This window comes from Carcharhinus amblyrhynchos, chromosome 2, assembly GCF_965287045.1.
Source record: "Carcharhinus amblyrhynchos chromosome 2, sCarAmb.v2.hapA, whole genome shotgun sequence".
NCBI lineage: Eukaryota > Metazoa > Chordata > Chondrichthyes > Carcharhiniformes > Carcharhinidae > Carcharhinus > Carcharhinus amblyrhynchos.
The window spans coordinates 97196508-97215644 of NC_137325.1; the positions used below are offsets into that span (position 1 = coordinate 97196508).

Sequence of the window (19137 nt, forward strand, 5' to 3'; positions counted from 1 at the left end):
TTGTATACAATGTCTACTTCTAACACCCCAAGCAATGGTATAGCCTCTTTGATGTACATCCAAAGATATGTCCCTCCCTAAGGGCTGGCATCTGCTTAGAGCAGCAAGTCTCCTTGTAGGTCCCCTCACTGATCACTGATGGAGAGGCTCCTGTGTCCACTGCATCTTAATTTGTTTTCCATTGACCTCCACTATAGCATAAATAGGCTCCCTGTGCCCTCACTCACATTAAACATATTGTGCAAGAGCTCCTCTGCTTGCTCTGACTTGGGCCTCTTCCTATAGCAACCCAACCACCAAGGCTCGTTGTCAGGCAGAATTCACTGCATGTCACATAACTCCCTTCAGTACTCCATTTTATCCTTAGTTAAGCAAATAACCCCAAAATAGATCATATAAACTTCATATTTGTAACACTTCCATTAAAAAGTAATTTTGCACTAACTTTGTCCACTTTATGAAATTAATAGTTCCTATTGACAGAACTATACACAGAAAGGCCTTAAAAATGTATTCGCCCTATTTTCTGCAAGCACAAAACAAATCTGTTAAAATAAATGTGAAGACCAGGATTTACAGTTTCAATTTTTAATCTAATTCATTTTAGATTGTAGAAAGATTCAATGTAACCAGATAAGCTATTAACAGTAAATCTTTAAGTAGCCTTGCTTTCCAGTTTATGTAAACAAATTTTACATCTAGGTATGAAATCTGAGATGCATATGAATGTTTCAAAATGCATATTAATACTATTCTCAATAGTTTCAGTGTGGTAGCATTGGTTGGTCTATGAAGTAGTTTGGAGGTGGCCAGTGCCAGAAAATAATTGTTGAGAAAACCTCGTGCCAAGAGCACAACAAACCTTTAGTAAAGCACCACAAGTCCATCGACACAAAATCTAATCTCAAACAGAACATCAGCAGTGAGATGCAACATTTGACATTTTTTCAATAGTTGTGCATTTACAACTATACACCTTTATAGTAGGCCTCAACTGCAAATGAATGGCAAATTAAATAATAAGCCAAATTCAGTCATTTATTTACATTTTTTAAATATCAACATTGTTTTTTCTTTTATGATAAGACCATTTCTGGTTACCATAGTCCAAATGATTCACTGAGTTAATCATTTCTAGTGCTTGCAACTCTACATTTTATTCAAAACATGAAAAAGCCAAATCACCTGCACGCTGGGGCTTTAAGGCCAAGTTCTCTAATTCTGCAATGACAAGGTGAAAAGTCACTTATACTTACCTCACTGCAAGAGGCAACAGCACGATGCAGGGGAGTCAACCACTTGTTGTCTTTGGCATTAACTCTAGCTCCTACAAATACAAAATTATACCAGTAATAATGTATCTAAACAACAATGGTCTACACAGAATTTCCCACCAATTTCATATCATTGTATGGTTAGCTGAGGATGAGGAATTTAGTTGAAACCTTTATGCACAATTTGCAGTGAAATAACAAGAATGAGTGGATTATTTAACCTGTCACATTGACTAAAGCAAGCAAATCCATTGCTAGGGTCCAAAGGTGATTAACCCCCTTCAATTAAAGTCAAGACTTGACTAAGACCAGTTTTAAAAGAAATTTAAAATATGTACAATTTCAAAACATTTCACTGTTTAAATGAATCTGACACACATTCGTGGAAACAAAGGTCAAAATAAAAAGATGAATATGGTCTGCCTGTTCAATTTTGAAGGCCATTTTTAGGAAATGCCAAATACAGCAATTTAAAGCATTACATAAATAATTTGGACTTGCACCCTTAGAGTTTCTTTCCAGCATTTCTTCTGAAATTGGGATAATTGTGTACTTACTGATATGCAAAAGCAGGAAAAGCAGAAAATTTGACACTGAAGCAGGAAGTAAAATTTTCTTCATATCTGGCACAGGATTGTTTGTTGAAGGCACTATCAAAAGTTAGAAACTTGTAGCTGAGCGAGATCAGTGGTTAATCTTCAACCCCAACATCCAATTAAGACAGCAGTGTAGAGCTTCCAGTCTAGCTGGGAACTTTGCCCAGAATAACCTTACAAGGCCTCAGTGAAACTCTTGCCAGCTCAGAGCTGGCATGAACTTCACAGGGATCCTTTCAAATAGCCAAGAAGCTCAAAAGGCCACTGAGCCCAGAAGGGAACAATCATCTTTCTTGACCTGGAAATTGGCACTTTCCATAGCTCTGGACTTTACCACTTTGTTTTTATCAACCCATGATGAGCCTCAGAGCAGGGCAGTTTAGAATGCAGCTGCTGAGACTCATTTTGACTTACAGTGGTGGATTGAAGCAGGCATTAATGAAGTACACATGGATAACATCAGCCAGCCCCAAATGTACAGGCATCCTCACAGACTGAGGATGTCTGTACAGTGTCTTCAGGTTTGGCAATCCATTTTAAACCATCTTCCTTTGGTCAGCAATGGAACCAGTGGAATTTTGACCCTATGGGTTTCGGCAGTAAATTAGTGTACACTTAATTTAGTGTAACTCATTAAGCCCTAGTTTTTATTTGGTGCTTTGAGTTTCCAAATAATAGATTCTAAGCATTGCATGGGCATATCGACAATATTGTTAAATATCTGACTAAATTATTAGCTGTTAAAGGCTTTGTAAGCTACCTTTACGTTCATGTTTATACCATGGAAGTGAGATGTACAGTAAACTTAGGAGTATTTAAACTTGGATCAGAAAGCTAGAATGCAAGATCTAAATTGTAAATGCTACCTGGTATTTTCACAGGGACTTTTCTGATCTCCTGCTGTAACCTTAAAAAATCTTGGGTAAATTACAGAGAAAATACAAATATTTGTCTTAAATGACTAAACTATATAGTTGAATATACCTGATAGAATAAGGAGTTCAATAATTTCAGCATCTCCTAGATATGCAGCAGCATGCAAAGGAGTTCTCTTCTCAGCATCCTACAATGAGAGGAAAAATCATTTTAGAGTAAGTCTCCTTTTTGTTAAAGACACAATGTTAGCGAAAGGCATATTTGTCACAGCATTCATAATTTCAGCTAAAAGTAATAAATTGTCAACTAAGGTTGCAACAAACAGTAGAGCAGCATTCTCTCAAATTCCAAATTCAGGACACACAGCTCAGTTATAGCACAGGAGACATTCTTCAGCCCATTATACCACAGCCAAATCTCTGAAAGAGCTAGCCAGTACGCACTAATATCTTGATCTTCTCCTCACAGCTTGAGGGATTTTGTTTTTCAAGTACATGTCTTAATCACCTTTTGGAAGTTACAGAAATCTACTTCCACCACTCTTTCAGATTCTGCATACTAGATTATAACTCGCTGCTTACAAAAGTCTCAGCTCCCCTCTGCTTCTTTTGCCAATTGTCTTAAAGCTGTGTTTTCTGGTTACCAACATTACTGCCAATGGAAACCATTCCTTCTTAATTCATCAAAAACCTTCTTTGCAGCTGGTTCCTTTCAAAACTTTCCTTAGGGTAGCTAGCACTCATCCACCTACATCAATAAGGACATTTTCACAGTAACTGCGTTGTAGTCTTAATGTGAGCCTACTGTTGACACTAATAAATAAGCTACAAAAAAAAATCAGTTCAGACATACTAACCCCTCTGAATTTAAGCAAATTACTAAGCCAAGGAAAGGAAACTAGCAAGGGTTTACAGATCATATTTTAACAGCTGAACAATAAATTTTCAACCTTGAAGACTTTCCCCAGGGTAAAACACTGAAAGGGCAGGTAAATAACGGAGGACATACTGATAAAAATCTGTAGGAGATACGGTTATGTGAAATCAGTGTTCTAGTCTATCCTCTCATGCAGAATAAACATGAAGACAGAGATATCTCATGTAGCAAAATGAGAATCAGAGAGGCCAGCAGCAGACTTGACAGTGGCAAAAGTAGCACAGCAGCAAAGACTGAATGGACAGAAAATCCTGGCGTGAACAGAAGACTGCAAAGGCTCATTAGTCCACCTGTTTTATAACAGGAGAAAGCTGCTCTATTACTTCAGCCTTTGATTGCTCCTTGGCCTTTTGGCTAAGATCAAAAATCAGATCAAGCCCAAAATCATGTGCAGTGCCTTATTTTGGTCAGCTTGGATCTTGTACGTTCCTCTGGTGGGGCCTATGAATTGGATTTAATTTGTATTTTGAATTGGTTTTTGGAGCAAGCAAGGAGATGGATTGAGGTCTTGCCCAGTGCACTCTGCACACATCATTGTATCTTTAAGAATTATATTTGAAAAGCCTTATGGTGAAAATTCAAATGTGGAAAAAAGGCAAATGTGGATTTTCGTAATGACTTCCTCAATGGATCAGCATGTTTCAGTCCATGACTGAGTCATGGACCAGGAAATTCAATCCCAGGAAATTCAATCCCAGGCTATGCAAAGTGTTGTATGTGGACTCAAAAGTTCCTAGGCTAGTGAGACAGGATCAGGAAAAGTATAAATTAATGGTTCTAACTAACGCCCATTATTCAGCAACGTCTGCAGGAAAATATCTCTGTGAACATAATGAACAAGCTGATTTTATCTGCAGTGGCAGGACAAAAATCAAAATTTAACTCAAATCAGAGCGAATTTTTTTTCATGGAGTTCCTCATTGATAAATATAGCTCCATCTACACCCACCACACTACTCATATCTTATCAACACTATGTTAAACAGAAACTAAACTATTAAAAGTTTCTTTTGCTGTCTTTTTATGAGAGGGTATGATGAAGTGGTTGAAAGTCTGATTGCTACTTTGCTTATGTAGCTTTGGGGGGATGGAGTCTGGGAATCAAGATGGTTTAGTTTAAAGGATATTTCCAGCGCACTGTGGGAGATTTTTGTGGGCTGCAAAGTGATTCATTGTGTGACTCCAAAAAAAAATTCCACAGGGAAACCATAATGTATGAGTCACATGCAGAAAATAATTCATTGCCCTGGAGGCTGTATAGATATAAATGGAGAAAAAATTCTTAATTTCATAGAGCAATTGAATAAAACTTCTATTTTGATGCAACATCTACAGCAATTCTCCAATGAAACATGTAAAATATTTATTTCTATTTCCCTAATTAGGGGAACAGCCTCTAAACCAAATCAGGAATCAGTCTTTCTGGGTGGTGCCACTGTAATAAGTGGTCAAGAGTCAGGATTTAAGGGAGGTTTTGAAGGGAGAAAATGGCAGGCAGAATTTGGAAAGAAAATGGCAGGATGCACAGCTAATGTAGTTGAAAACTTTCCTGAGACAACTGAACAGAACAATGGTATTGGCAGCAATGAGGATGAGTGAAAATGATCTGCAGACTATGGCCTGAATTTTCATGCAATCGACAAGCCCAGAAGTGGTACAAAATAGTCTTCCCATGATTGGCTGCAGGACGCAATTTCACAGTCGCTAGCCAATTAATGAGCAGTCAGTGTGAAATGCGCACAGGGAAGAGCTCAGCGCTGCCAAATAGGCAGGAAGAAGACAGACGTGATGCAAAGGAGAGTGCGGGCTGGCACTTCTAATGGGCTCCTGCTCAGGGACAGCTGCTGTGGAGTTGTCTCAGGGCTTTAATAATGTAAGTTCCGATGGAAAAATGCTGCAGTACAATCAAGCACAAACCTCACTCCCCAGACCACCTTTATTAACTTTATTAAAGCTGTAATATTTCATCCAGCCCCAAACCAAGCTTGCAGCTAAAACATAAAGACTGCTGGCCAATCGGCCAGTATATAGACCAGTCAGCATGGCTTTCTGAGTGGAAAATCACATCTCACAAATTTGATTGAGTTTTTTGAAGGGGTAACCAAGAAGGCAGATGAGGGCAGTGCAGTTGATGTTGTCTACATGGAATTTAACAAGGCACTGCATGGTAGGTTGTTGCATAAGGTTAAATCTCACGGGATCCAGGTGAGGTAGCTAAATGGATACAAAACTGGCTTGATGACAGAATCCAGAGGGTGGTTGTAGAGGGTCGTTTTCAAATTGGAGGCCTGTGACCTGTGCGTCAGGGATCAGTGCTGGGTCCACTATTATTTGTCATTTATATTAATGATCTGGATGTGAATATAGGAGGCATGGTTAGTAAGTTTGCAAATGACACCAAAATTGGTGGCATAGTGGATAGTGAAGAAGGTTGTCTCGGATTACAATGGGATCTTGATCAATTAGGCCAGTGGGCTGACGAATGGCAGATGGAGTTTAATTTAGTTAACTGCAAGGTGATGCATATTGGTAGATTGAACCAGGGCAGGACTTACTCAGTTAACGGTCGGGTGTTGGGAGAGTTACAGAACAAAGAGATCTAGCGGTACAGGTTCATAGCTCCTTGAAAATGGAGTCACAGGTGGACAGAGTGGTGAAGAAGGTATACGGCATGCTTGGTTTCATTGGTCAGGACATCGAGTACGGGAGTTGGGACGTCTTGTTGAAGTTGTATAAGACATTGGTAAGGCCACACTTGGAATGCTGTGTGCAATTCTGGACTCCCTATTATGGAAAGGATATTATTAAACTGGAAAGAGTGCAGAAAAGATTTACTAGGATGCTACCAGGACTTGGTGGTTTGCGTTATAATGAGAAGCTGGACAGACTGGACTATTTTCCTCTGGAACATAGAAGGCTGAGGGGTGACCTTATAGAGGTCTATAAATTAATAAGGGGTTTAGATCAGCTAGATAGTCAATATTATTTCCCAAAGATATGGGAGTCTAAAACTAGAGGGCATAGGTTTAAGGTGAGAGGGGAGAGATACAAATGGTCCTAGAGAGGCAATTTTTTCACACAGAGGGTGGTGAGTATCTGGAACAAGCTGCCAGAGGTAGTAGTAGAGATGGGTGCAATTTTGCCTTTTAAATAGCATTTAGACCGTTACATGGGTAAAATGGGTACAGAGGGATATGGGCCAAATGTGCGCTACTGGGACTAGCTTAGGGGTTTAAAAAAAAGGATGGCATGGACAATTGGGCCGAAGAGCATGTTTCCATGCTATAAATCTTTATAACGCTATGACCATGTAAAATTGCTTGCAATTGGCCTCTTAATTGGCTAAATTGCCTGCTTGACTATCAGCTTCCGATTCATGGAGGTACCCACTGACTGAAATATCGCGCAAGTGCGCAATGATGTCAGAATATGTGCCCAGTGTCATTTTGAGTAATTTCGTACTTCCAAGCTTGGTGCACACCCACCCAGGCAATGTAAAATTCTGGCCTATAATCCTGGAGGATGCAAAATGAGGTTTAGGTTGGAGGAAATTGCACAGATAGGGAGTGGATGTGCAGCCGGAAAGAGATTTGTAAATAAAAAAAGGAAAATGGGGAAACAATGGAGACTGGCAAAGGAGGAGTTGATGGATAGGTATTTGCCCGAGTTAAGACGCAGAAAGTAAAGTTCTGGAGTTTAGGTTTGTCAGATGGAGCTCAGAAAGCTGGCAAAGAAAGCAAAAGTGAATAACAAATATTTATAGTGTCCTTAACACAATGGAATGTCCCAAAGTGCTTCACAGGAGTGTTATAGAACAAAGTATGACACAAAGCAATACAAAAACAGATGCAAGGTCAGATGACCAAAGCTTCATCAAAGAGTTAGGTTTTAAGAAGTGTCTTAAAGGAAGAAGGTAGAGCACTAAGGAAGTGTAAGAGGGAATTTCAAAATTGGGGCCAAGGCAACAAAAGGAATGGCCATGAATAATGGGGAAACTGAGGGTACCTCAACACAGTACTAAAAAGGGGTGCACTGACAAAATGACTGCCTTTTAGATGAGATATTAAATTTCAAGATGGCTCTATTAGGAAGATTAGCTGGGGATTTTGTTGGGTGTCTTAGCCAACAACACTAGAACAGATTACCTGATTATTTATCTCAAATGCTGTTATTGAGACCTTGCTATATGTGTGAGGGCTATCGTGTTTCCTAAAGTCTTGTACATCCTCCATTGGTTGCCATTCTTCTAACTGTCTAATCCTCAGATCTTGAATTCTACCTCTTGACCATCTTTTCTCTCTGCCCCTTTAAGATTCTCTCTCTTTGATCAATCATTTAGTCAGCTGATTGAGGAGGTGGTGGCTTAGTGACATTATCACTGGAATAATAATCCAAAGACCCAGGACAATGCTCTGAGTTCGAATCTCACCAAGACAGGTGGTCAAATTTGAATTCAATGAAAATCTGGAATTAGAAGTCTAATGACAATCATGAAACCATTATTGATTGTCATAAAACCAAGTCCTTTAAGGAAGAAAATCTGCCATCCTCACCTGGTCTGGCCTACATGTGACTTCAGAACCACAGTAAAGTGGTTGACTTTTAAAATGCTGTCTGAAATGGCTTAGCATGCCACTCAGTTCAAAGGGAATAAATGCTGGCTGTGCCAACGATGTCCACACCCGAAGAATGAATAGAAAAATAATCGATAGTCTCTCATTGTTCTTACAACAATGCATACAACTTAAAAATAGTTCAGTACAGTGAAGCACTGTGGACATCTTGAGATCATGAAAGGTGCATGAATAATGCAAGCTTTTTTTCTTATTAACGCCAGTTGAAATTTGTCTGTTTTCATATGAAATTCTGCAAGAGTTCAGTAAACATTTGTGATTGTTTATCAACATCTGCCTTCATTCTTTTGCATTTCAACTCATTAGTATATTAAAATACTGATTTCATAAGTACAAGATATTCTTATTCCCAATTTTAAGACTACTTAATTTCACATTTATCCAGTTTACCTGAACAAAAGCATTCCAAAATAATTATGGTAATTGAATTAAGTTTTATAGCCTGGCTTGACTACAATACTATCTTCACATGCACAGCCTGCAAATAGACAGTGGATTACTGTTCTGCTGCCATAGAAGTTTCCATACACTCCAAAACATTGCCATGCAGAAAGTGCAATAAAAGAGCACAAATATCTACTGTTAAATATTTATTGCCACATTCATTCTCCACAGCACAATTAGCTCCATTCTTGAAGAATGACCATTGGTTTTCACTTCTACAAATTGGTTTAGAACTCTTCAAACATTATACTGAGTTCCAAATTTGTGATTATGATTATGCACTTCAAGCTACAGTATACAAACTCTGACATTCAGCTGTAGAGTTTCTTGATCCCAAGTTCCCATAGCCTAGTAAAGTGATAACAAATGACACTTCACATCCTTCAAGGAGGAGCATCAATTCAAATTTGGAGCAGACAATAGAGGGCAAGTAAGGTAAAAACTTGGTGTAAGTCACCAGTACATGTTTAGGTAGGAAATCAGAAAAAGGAAAAAAAAAGTAGAAACTTCCTCTCATAATAAATTTCATTCAATCAGGAAAGAAACGAAATGGCTCAACAATTGAGATTTATAGTCGTCAGCAACCAGATCAATAATTGTAGCTCTGCATATTATATTATGCCAATTTTAATTTAGCATATGTATATCCAAGTGCCAGAGTGCCACATCACTTACTAATGAACCACAGTCTGTGTATTAAACCAACAATGCTTCAGTCCACTCACTGCATATGGTGTGACCTGAGAAATACACTTGATGAGACTCCAGCATTTGAGTTTAAAAGTGTGATAACATGGTAGCAGCTGGGAGTAATATAGAAGAATTGAATGCGGAATTGGATTGAGAAAAATCAACCTAAATTAGTGCCAAAGAAACAGAAAAAGCTGAATGTACGTTGCAAATACAAAATAGTTGCTATCACAACAATGACTATGCAGCTCTAACTCAGGGTGAATTGGGAGGCTGATAATGTTTAAGTGGCATTTGAGAAGTTTAAACAAAAATGCACTGATGTTTAGCAGATTTCTAAAAGGTATGAGTGAAGGAAAGGGATAACAACACATTCTGCATAGGCAGGAAAGAAAGACCAAATGTTTAATAGCTGGGACATTGATAAAAATTACAGTTAAAATCCAGACAAAATTTCCAGCCAAAGTAAAATCATTGGATCCACTGATATGAATTTCAAAGCCTCAGGCAGGAACTAGGTGAGCTTGGTGATCTTAATTTCTCAATGAAATTGAATTTACATGTTAGTTTTATTTGGCAAAGAAATGTATGAAATACTGGTAGATCAGTTCATTTAACACTCTGCACCCCTTGCAGTACAAATCAAGCTCACAACATCATAAAGTATGGGTTCTCAAACTGGGGTCTGTGGAAACCTCCCTGGGGTTTGTAGCAAGACAGACACATTTGCAAAATTTGAAAAACACAGAGCTGCTTGTCTAATCAGTGGATGGATTCTGGAGAAGCCAGCCTCTGCTTCAACAAACCTGGACTCTGGAGTGCTGGGAAAAATGGGGCCTCAGTCCAGAGTTCGTGAGCAGTTTAAATAGCAGATTAGCCGTAAAGACTCGCATTCTAATCAGTATTCTGTAAACTGTGTGTGCCTCTATATGCCCTTCTCTGATCAGAACCTTCCACGCACCTGACGAAGGAACAGTGTTTCTGAAAGCTTGTGAGATTACTATCAAATAAACTGGTTGGACTTTAACCTAGTGTTGTGAGACTTTTTACTTTGTAATGTGGGAGCCAATTTATCACACACAACCAAGGATGGCACCTCATCATAACAGACCATTTCACAAGTTTCTTTTTAATCAGACAGGTGAAAGATTTGAGAACTACAACAATCATCTCAGAAGTATAAGTTCTGTTTGCTAAACAAGAGCTTCCTGAAAGAGCAATATATGATAAAGGGATCTAATTCACAAAATGCCAAGAGGACGACCCAACCTTGATTTATTGTCGCTCTGAGCTACACCTCTCAAGGCTGACATGAAATCACCTGCACAGCTACTTAATGGCAGGCAAGGTGTATTCTTCATTTGGCTGGGAGGAAGTAAGACAACAGCTCACTGATGCAGCGAAAGAAAGAGGTCAACACTTTGATTTGATTTATTATTGTCACATGTGTGGGGTACAGTGACAATACAGTGACAACAGTGAGAAGTACTGTTTCTTGCGCACTGTACAGACAAAACATATCATTCATAGAGTACATAGGGGAGAAGGAAAGGAGTCGGTGCAGAATATAGTGTTGCAATCATAGATAGGGTGTAGAAAAATATCAGCAAGCATGCCAAATCCTTGCATGAGTTTTTAAGAGGACAAACTGTACACAGAATCCAATCATGAAAACTTGGAATCCAGCAAAAGTTAGTGGTGGAGCTGAGGCTCCATGACCATACATCATCAAGACTGAATCAGTAAGCAAATGAGAAGGAACAAAATCCATATCTGACGTACACCTACACTGGAAAAGCAAAAAGGTAATCAGCAACACCAGGAACATCACAAGGCATCAGCAGCATCACCAATAAGCGATGTGACTTCACCAGCAAGTGATACCATACCTGATTTGATTTATTGTCACATGTATTAGTATATAGTGAAAAGTATCAACAACAAGAGAAACACACATTTTGCTTGTGTAGCATGCCAATTCATCACTGAGAGCAATGACAATCAAATTCCACCACCTAAATAATACTGTGAATGTTTTTTTGAGAAAACAGGTTATAAAAGATTCTTAAGGTGTTCAAGTTAATTATAAAAGTTGTTTGTTAATTTTTAGTTTGGACATAATATATGAAAATAACTTGAACCATTATATCATTGAGATTTTTTTTTCAAGAAAGAGGGATGTTATATTATTCTAATCTGATTTAGGAACTGTAGTCTTCTGTATGTATCCATAACTATCCAAAGTGTCACATTACTCACTTCTGTACTACAATCTGTATATTGAACTAAATGTGTTAGTCTGCAGCTCATTGTATGATTTGAGAAATATATTTGATGAAGAAATTCTAGCATTTGAATTTTAATGTATAACTATTTTGAACTTCTGGGGACCATAAAACATAACATTTTTAGCTTTTGGATCGTCATTTCATTCAGTAAAATTTCAAAAAAAGAGATTTAAATGTATATGAAGTACAGAAGTCATGGTCACTGCCACCGTAATAACATTTTACCACTTGAACACATGGGATCGGCTCCTAATCTGCACATACTTTCTGCTTGGAACTTGTAACATATTACAAGCATAACGTTGCGATCTAAAATAGAGGTCAGGATAACATTTACAGCAAAGAGTAAGCAGATCCATAATCAATCACTGAATGCAAAATTAGAACTAGGGCGGCATGGTAGCATAGTGGTTAGCACTGCTGTTTCACAGCGCCTGGAACCCGGGTTTGATTCCCGGCTTGGGTCTCTGTCTGTGTGGAATTTGCACATTCTCCCTGTGTCTGCATGGGTTTCCTCCGGGTGCTCCGGTTTCCTCCCACAATCTGAAAGATGTGCCGGTTAGGTGCGTTTACCCAAACAGGCACCGGATTGTGGCAACTATGGGAGTTTCATAGTAACTTCATTGCAGTGTTAATGAAAATCTTACTTGAGACTAATAAATAAACTTTAACTACACAAATTAACCAAACTGTATCCTAACCCTGTTTCACTATATGGATGTACACTCTTAAAAAAAAGTAATCATGTACCACTCAGGGCTTGTGGACAAAATCCAGGCCAACAATCAAAAGTATTAAAGGTAGAATACTGCACTGCACTGTTGGAGATAACTATCTGCCCTCAGCTGGATGCAAGACATCCAATGACATTATTTTGAAGAGCAGCAGGGAAATTATCCCTGGTGTCCTGGCCAATATTTATCTCTCAATCAACATCACAAGGAAAAAAAGATTATCCATTCATTATTATATTGTTGTTTGTTACAACTTGCTGTGTGCAAAGTGACTGCTACATTTTCTATATTAGGGCAAGAACTTAAAAAGTACTCCAATTGCCGTGAAGCACTTTCAGAAGTTTGGTGGCTGTGAAGAGCACTATATAAATTCAAGATTTTCTTTCTTATTTTCTTTAATAACGGTTTATTAAAAAAAACTTCATTAGTTGTAAAGCACTTTGGGATGTGCTGACGCTGGGAAAACCTGTTTTAAATGTAGGTTTTTCTGTTCTACCTTTATAACAGAATGGCAAGAGTTGCGGAATGGGCACCAGAAATAAAGGAGGTGACCAAAAGCTTGGCCAAAGGTAGGTGTTAAAGCAGGAGTTACAAGAGTGTGGTAATTTTGTGTTATGTTTATTTTATTATGAATATTATTAATATTCCTGCTGATTCAGCCATTAGCTTCTACTTGAACCATGATATATCCCATCAGTGGAAAAACTTCCTCTGGAGAAGTTTGCAGGATTACATTTGATGGTTTTAGTAGTAGACTAAAGTTAGTAGAGCTTTATTAGATAGGTGTTATTTGCTTACAGTCCAGAATGGAAGAGGAAAAACCCACAAATGTCTCTGAAGACGTCACGGCATTACATTCATATTCCTGCATATGTTCTGGTGAATGAAATACAAAGGGCTTTGACAAAATGTCTTTTTTCAGCAATATTTAAGATACTCCTCAAAACCCTGACCGAATGGTTGATCACCTTTCCTAATATCACAATATGCAGCTCTATGTCTAGTTTTGCATTATAACATCCCTTTGAAGAATTTTAATATATTAAAGGCACTTTAATCCATCATTATGAAAGCTTCAAAAGGTTAGTCATGGCATGAATCAATTCCAGCCTCCTAGACTGCCTGGATCCACTACAGTTCGCCTACCACTGCAACAAGTCCATAGCAGATGCCATCTCCCTGGCCCTGCACTCAACTTTGGAACACCTAGATAACAAAGACACCTATGTCACACTCCTATTTATTGACTGCAGCTCAGCGTTCAACACCATTATTCCTACAAAACTCATCTCCAAACTCCATGACCTGGGCCTCGGCTGCTCCCTCTGTGACTGGATCCTGAAGTTCCTAACCCACAGATCACAAACAGTAAGGGTGGACAACACCACCTCCTCTATGATCATCCTCAATTGGTGCCCCACAAGGCTGTCTTCGCAGCCTCCTAATGTACTCCTTACGCATCTATGACTGGGTGACCAAATCCTCTTGCAATTCGATTTTCAAGTTTGCTGATGACACCATCGCAGTAAGTTGAATCTCAAACAATTACTAGAGAGAGTATAGGAATGAGATAGAGAATCTGGTGAACTAGTGCGACAACAATAATCTCTCCCTCAATGTCAACAAAACGAAAGAGATTGTCATTGACTTCCGGAAGCGTAGTGGAGAACATGTCCCGGTCTACATCAACGCGAACAAGGTAGAAATGGTCGAAAGCTTCAAGCTTTTAGGTGTCCAGATCAACCTGTTCTGGTCCCCCCATGCCGACACTATAATTAAGAAAGCCCACCAATGCCTCTACTGTCTCAAAAGACTAAGGAAATTTGGCATGTCAGCTACAATTCTCACCAACTTTTACAGATGCACCATGGAAAATATTCTTTCTGGTTGCTCCACAGCTTGGTATGGCTCCTGCTCTGCTCAAGACTGCAAGAAACTACGAAAGGTCATGAAGTAGCCCAATCCATCACGCAAACCAACCTCCCATCCATTAATTCTGTCTACACTTCCTGCTGCCTCAGCAAAGCAGCCTGCATAATTAAGGACCCCATGCACCCCAGACATTCTCTCTTCCACTTTCTTCATTGGGGGAAAAGGTACAAAAGTCTGAGGTCACGTACCAACCAACTTAAGAACGGTTTCCTCCTTGCTGTCATCAGACTTTTGAATGGACCTACCTTGCATTAAGTTGATCTTTCTTTACTCCCTAGCTATGACTTTAACACTACATTCTGCACTCTCGTTTCCTTCTTTATGTACAGTATGCTTTGCCTGTACAGCACGCAATAAACAATACTTTTCACTGTATACTAATACATGTAACAATAATAAATCAAATCAAATTACTGTTGCTGTCGTCATCAAGATCTAGAACTTAGTGGAACTTCTGAATAAAATAAACAGACCATAAACAATATGCAACCTTTACCTGAATGGCATGGGGAAAATATCAATGTCAACCCCCTAAATTTAAAATTATACGAATGGTTCAAATTGTTCTGCTGGAATATATTGGCAGGAATACATATTACTCATAATGGAAAAAATTCTTACACCTAACCTCAATTGTTTATTCAGGTACTGAAATGAATTCCAGGTTTACAGAAAAAAAAGTTATGAGCCTTGTTCAAATTGTAAAGGGCCAATTTGTTCCAACATGTATTTTCAAATGATCAGACACAAAGTGAATGTTAAACTTCTTCTAATCAACTCACCTGTATAAGAGAGCTACTTCTTTAGTTTCTATTTTTAAAGCTTCCATGCAATTGGGTTTTTTTTGATAGTATAATTTAGTGAAAATGACATAATTCCTGAAGAGAAACATTAAATGTGATTTCATGCCGCACAATTAAGTACCAAGGCTATGCTACCTGATTAATCCAAAGCAACCTCTAACTCTCACCTACTCTTGATGTGCCATGAAGTGCATGATGAAAAATTGTGCTACTTTTGAAGACCTCTTCTACACTTCATCTCAGACAATTCCCGTCAAGGTGTGTAATAAACTTCTGTGTCTTTTTTTAATGGATCAATTTTTTTTTAAACTCAGTGCTTCTTTTTCCCCATCTGAGCTCCAAATAATCTCCCCCTCCATATAATCTTTGTGTTGAAATTAAGATTCACCTGTTTCTTGTAACTCAGTCAATTTTAGGATCTTAGGCCCATTCCTTATTTCCTAAAAATTACTTCTCTCCATCTTTCTTTCCATCTTTGTGTTTGATCATTTGAAAATACATGTTGGAACAAATTGACCCTTTACAATTTGAACAAGGCTCATAATATTTTTTTTCTGTAAAGTTCTAGATCTTGACTCCAATGCTAGATTTGTAAAATCTAACATTGGAGTCACCTGCCCATTTACTCTCTTTTTACATAGGTCCTAAAGTTGTGCCATGAGAAAGTCTACTCTTTATAATTCAAAACCAATCTTTCGCAAAAAAGAAAGTAAATGGAATTAAGCAATGTGCATAACACAAAATTGAATTTAGTGTTAAAATAATCAGATCATTGAATTAAATTACTTTCAATTAAGAATAGAATGTACAAGTGCAGTTTACTTGACATTCCGTTCTCTGCTTGCATGTCAGCACTTAAGTCTTTACTCTGCAACTTTAAAAAAAAACTTCAAAGCAGTATATATTTCAACTAGTCTAAATGCGGAGTTTGCCTATACAGCATTTTTGACTGTGTTGCAAATCAGGTGCAACAGCATCAAAATGACTTCTGATCAGTAATTATTTGAATTGTGTTGTGGTCAGACAATTAAACCCAAGGCTGTCTGTTTTAAACCAGTCTGGATTGATGAAAGTTTCAGAATTTATTTTGCCAATAACTACGGAATAGTGTCCATTACTGCAAACAGCCAATAGTTTAAAATTACTGTTGGACTTTCAAACACCATGGGTTGGTGTGGCGAACCAATTAGTCACACATCTGCAGTACTGGCACTGTTCTGAAATCAGGAATTGAGGTAAATGTTGTTGGGCTGTACGTAAGATTTGCATAATCCTGCACTATAAAACTGCTCAGTGCAAACACCAGGTTCAAAAATGAAACAATATATTTTTTAAACAATAACACTCATCTGTAATAAATGTAAAACAAGAGCAGAGATTTAATTGTTAAGAAAAGTAAAATATCACAATTAAAAATCAAATTCAATAAACCAACTGCTTTTGTAACTTCTGCAAATAATTCTGATTGTGCGCCTCTAAGTTAGGCAATTTCACAGATCGGTTAGTGACAGCTGCAATAACGGTCATTTTTTAAAAATTTTTGACTGCTTGGTTACTCCACTGCTCTTAATACAATTTCAAATACATAATTTCCTCAACTCTCATTTTTATAGTGTTCAGTACCAGCCAAAATGCAAAGCACAAGTTAAAATTGATTTTTAACAATTAAAGTTAGTGAAGGATAAGGGTATCAAAAATACCATTAAGTGGTTGATCAGTCAATAGGGAATTTTAAGTTCAGTGAGGACTGTAAAGGACTTCATAAAGGCAGATTACTGGCATAGGGACAGATCAGCCGAACAACATAATGTGGAGCAGTACATTCTGGGAGGAAAGTCAAAGAATGGAATCATACACTCATTAGAAAGATGAGTGTGAATGAACTGTGGTCTCTGGAATAATTGTCTGGAAATGAGAGTAAAATAACTTACATTAATGTCGCACTTCAATATAATAAAGTATCCCAGGCTCTTTGACAGGTGCATTGTAAAACAAAACAACGATTTAGGTAGACAACAGATCAGGCGACAAAAATCTTGGTGCAAGAGGTAGCTTAATAAGTGCCGTACATGAAGATAGCAAGGTGGGGAGGTTGTAACAGGTTGGAGATGAAGAGTGAAGCCATAGAGGGATCTGAAATCAAGCATGAGAGCTAAAATCTCAAGACATTGCTTAATTGCAGGCTAATGTGGTTCAGCAAGCACAGGACTGATAGTTGATTGGAATTTGGTGAGAGTTAGGACACAAACAGCAGTTTTGGAAAGCTTTTAAGTTCAGTGACATAGAGTGTGTGTGTGTGTGTGTGTGTGTGGCGGGGGGGGGGAGAGAGAGAGAGAGAGAGAGAGGAGGAGAAAGGAAGGAATCTGTGATCAGTGGGTAACATCACTGCTGTGAGCCAGAATCATAGAATCTACAATGCAGAAGGTCATTTGGCCCATCGAGCCTGCACCGACAACAATTCCACCCAGGTCCCGTCCCCATAACCCCACATATTTACCTTCCTAATTTTCCTGAAACTAAGGGGAAATTTGTCATGGCCAACCAACCTAACCCTGCACATCTTTGGACTGTGGGAGGAAAACCAGAATACCCAGAGGGAACCCATTCAGACACGGACAAAACATGCAAACTCCCACAGACCGTCACCTGAGGCTGGAACTGAATGTGTCCCTGGCGCTGCGAGGCTGCACCGCTAACCACTATGCCACCATGCCATCCCAAGGTGGTGAAGCTCCAGTTTTGAGATTTACTCTGGGGCTTGATGGCCATGCAAGATGCATGCATGCCATGGCATGGCTAAACAGGCTAACCATTAAACTGCAGCCCTATTCAATATGCCTTTGGCAGTGTCATCCAGAACCTGCAGAAGCAATAGCAAATCACTGCAGAACCTTGCCAAACATAACCACAAACCAAAGCATGGAAATTCATGGTGCTCAATGCCATCTTAGGGCATGATACCTAAAGAAGGCGGGAAAGGGGGAAAGAGAGGAAATGCGGAGTGCAGAGAAATAAAGCCATACAGAATTGTGGGTTTTAAACTTAAGGATCAAGTACAGATATAGAAAACAAATTATCAATTTAGATGATCAATCGAATACTGATCAAGTCATTTAACGATTGTGTACAATTTGATACCCATCTTGAAATAGGCATTAAAGCCATCCAGCATTGAGCTACCAGGATGATACCAGAATAGGAAACTAGTTTCAAGAAGAAAGGTGGTTTAAAGTTTATTTATTAGTGTCACAAGTATGCCTACACTAACACTGCAAGGAAGTTACTGTGAAAACGCCAAGTTGCCACACACGGGCGCCTGTTCAGCTACACTGGGGGTGAATTTAGCATGGCCAATACACCTAACCAGCATATCTTTCAGTAGTTCTGATCCTATTTCACAAGCAGAGAAAATGTGTGTATGGTCGGTAAAGACAATTTTCCATGTCAAGTGGTTAACATAATTGAGGCAAAATATTTAACATTTTCAGGGAAATTGAATACTGCAGTTAAAATGGGCCAAATAGCTTCCTCACATGCTGTAAATTTCTATGGTTCAATGCATAATATTAAGATATTTAAAGAGGTCAATATCATTTATATTGTCTAATGAAAAGGTTAACTTAGTTGCTTTTCTCTTATTTAGTTGAAACTTTTGAATTTTAGTTCTGAATTGCAGGTTTGTGATACATTTATCTGTCACTCTGTAATACTTACAAGTATGCAGCACATAAACAGCTCATCTGGCACAACTGGTCTATGCTTCACGTGAGCCCCTGGCCTCTATTAATCTTTGTGGTAGCATGTTCCACATCCTAATCATTTTTGGAGTAAAAAAATGTCTTTTGAATTCCCTATTGGATTTATTAGTCATTACATTATATTTATGACCTCTACCTTCTGTCTCCCCACAAGTAGAAACATTTCTTCTAC

General features: G+C 38.4%; 1 protein-coding gene across 4 annotated transcripts in view; it reads right to left on the minus strand.

The window, feature by feature from the left end:
* The window catches only part of ankrd28b (ankyrin repeat domain 28b), a 230108-nt gene that overhangs the window by 102128 nt on the left and 108843 nt on the right, over positions 1-19137 (minus strand). For all 4 annotated transcript variants that reach the window (XM_080209614.1, XM_080209610.1, XM_080209616.1 and 1 more), the window contains exons 3-4: positions 2855-2933; positions 1257-1327 (exon numbers count right to left, since the gene is read on the minus strand). In XM_080209614.1, coding sequence (XP_080065740.1) covers positions 1257-1327; positions 2855-2933 — 150 coding nt within the window. The remainder of the gene's footprint in view (positions 1-1256; positions 1328-2854; positions 2934-19137) is intronic.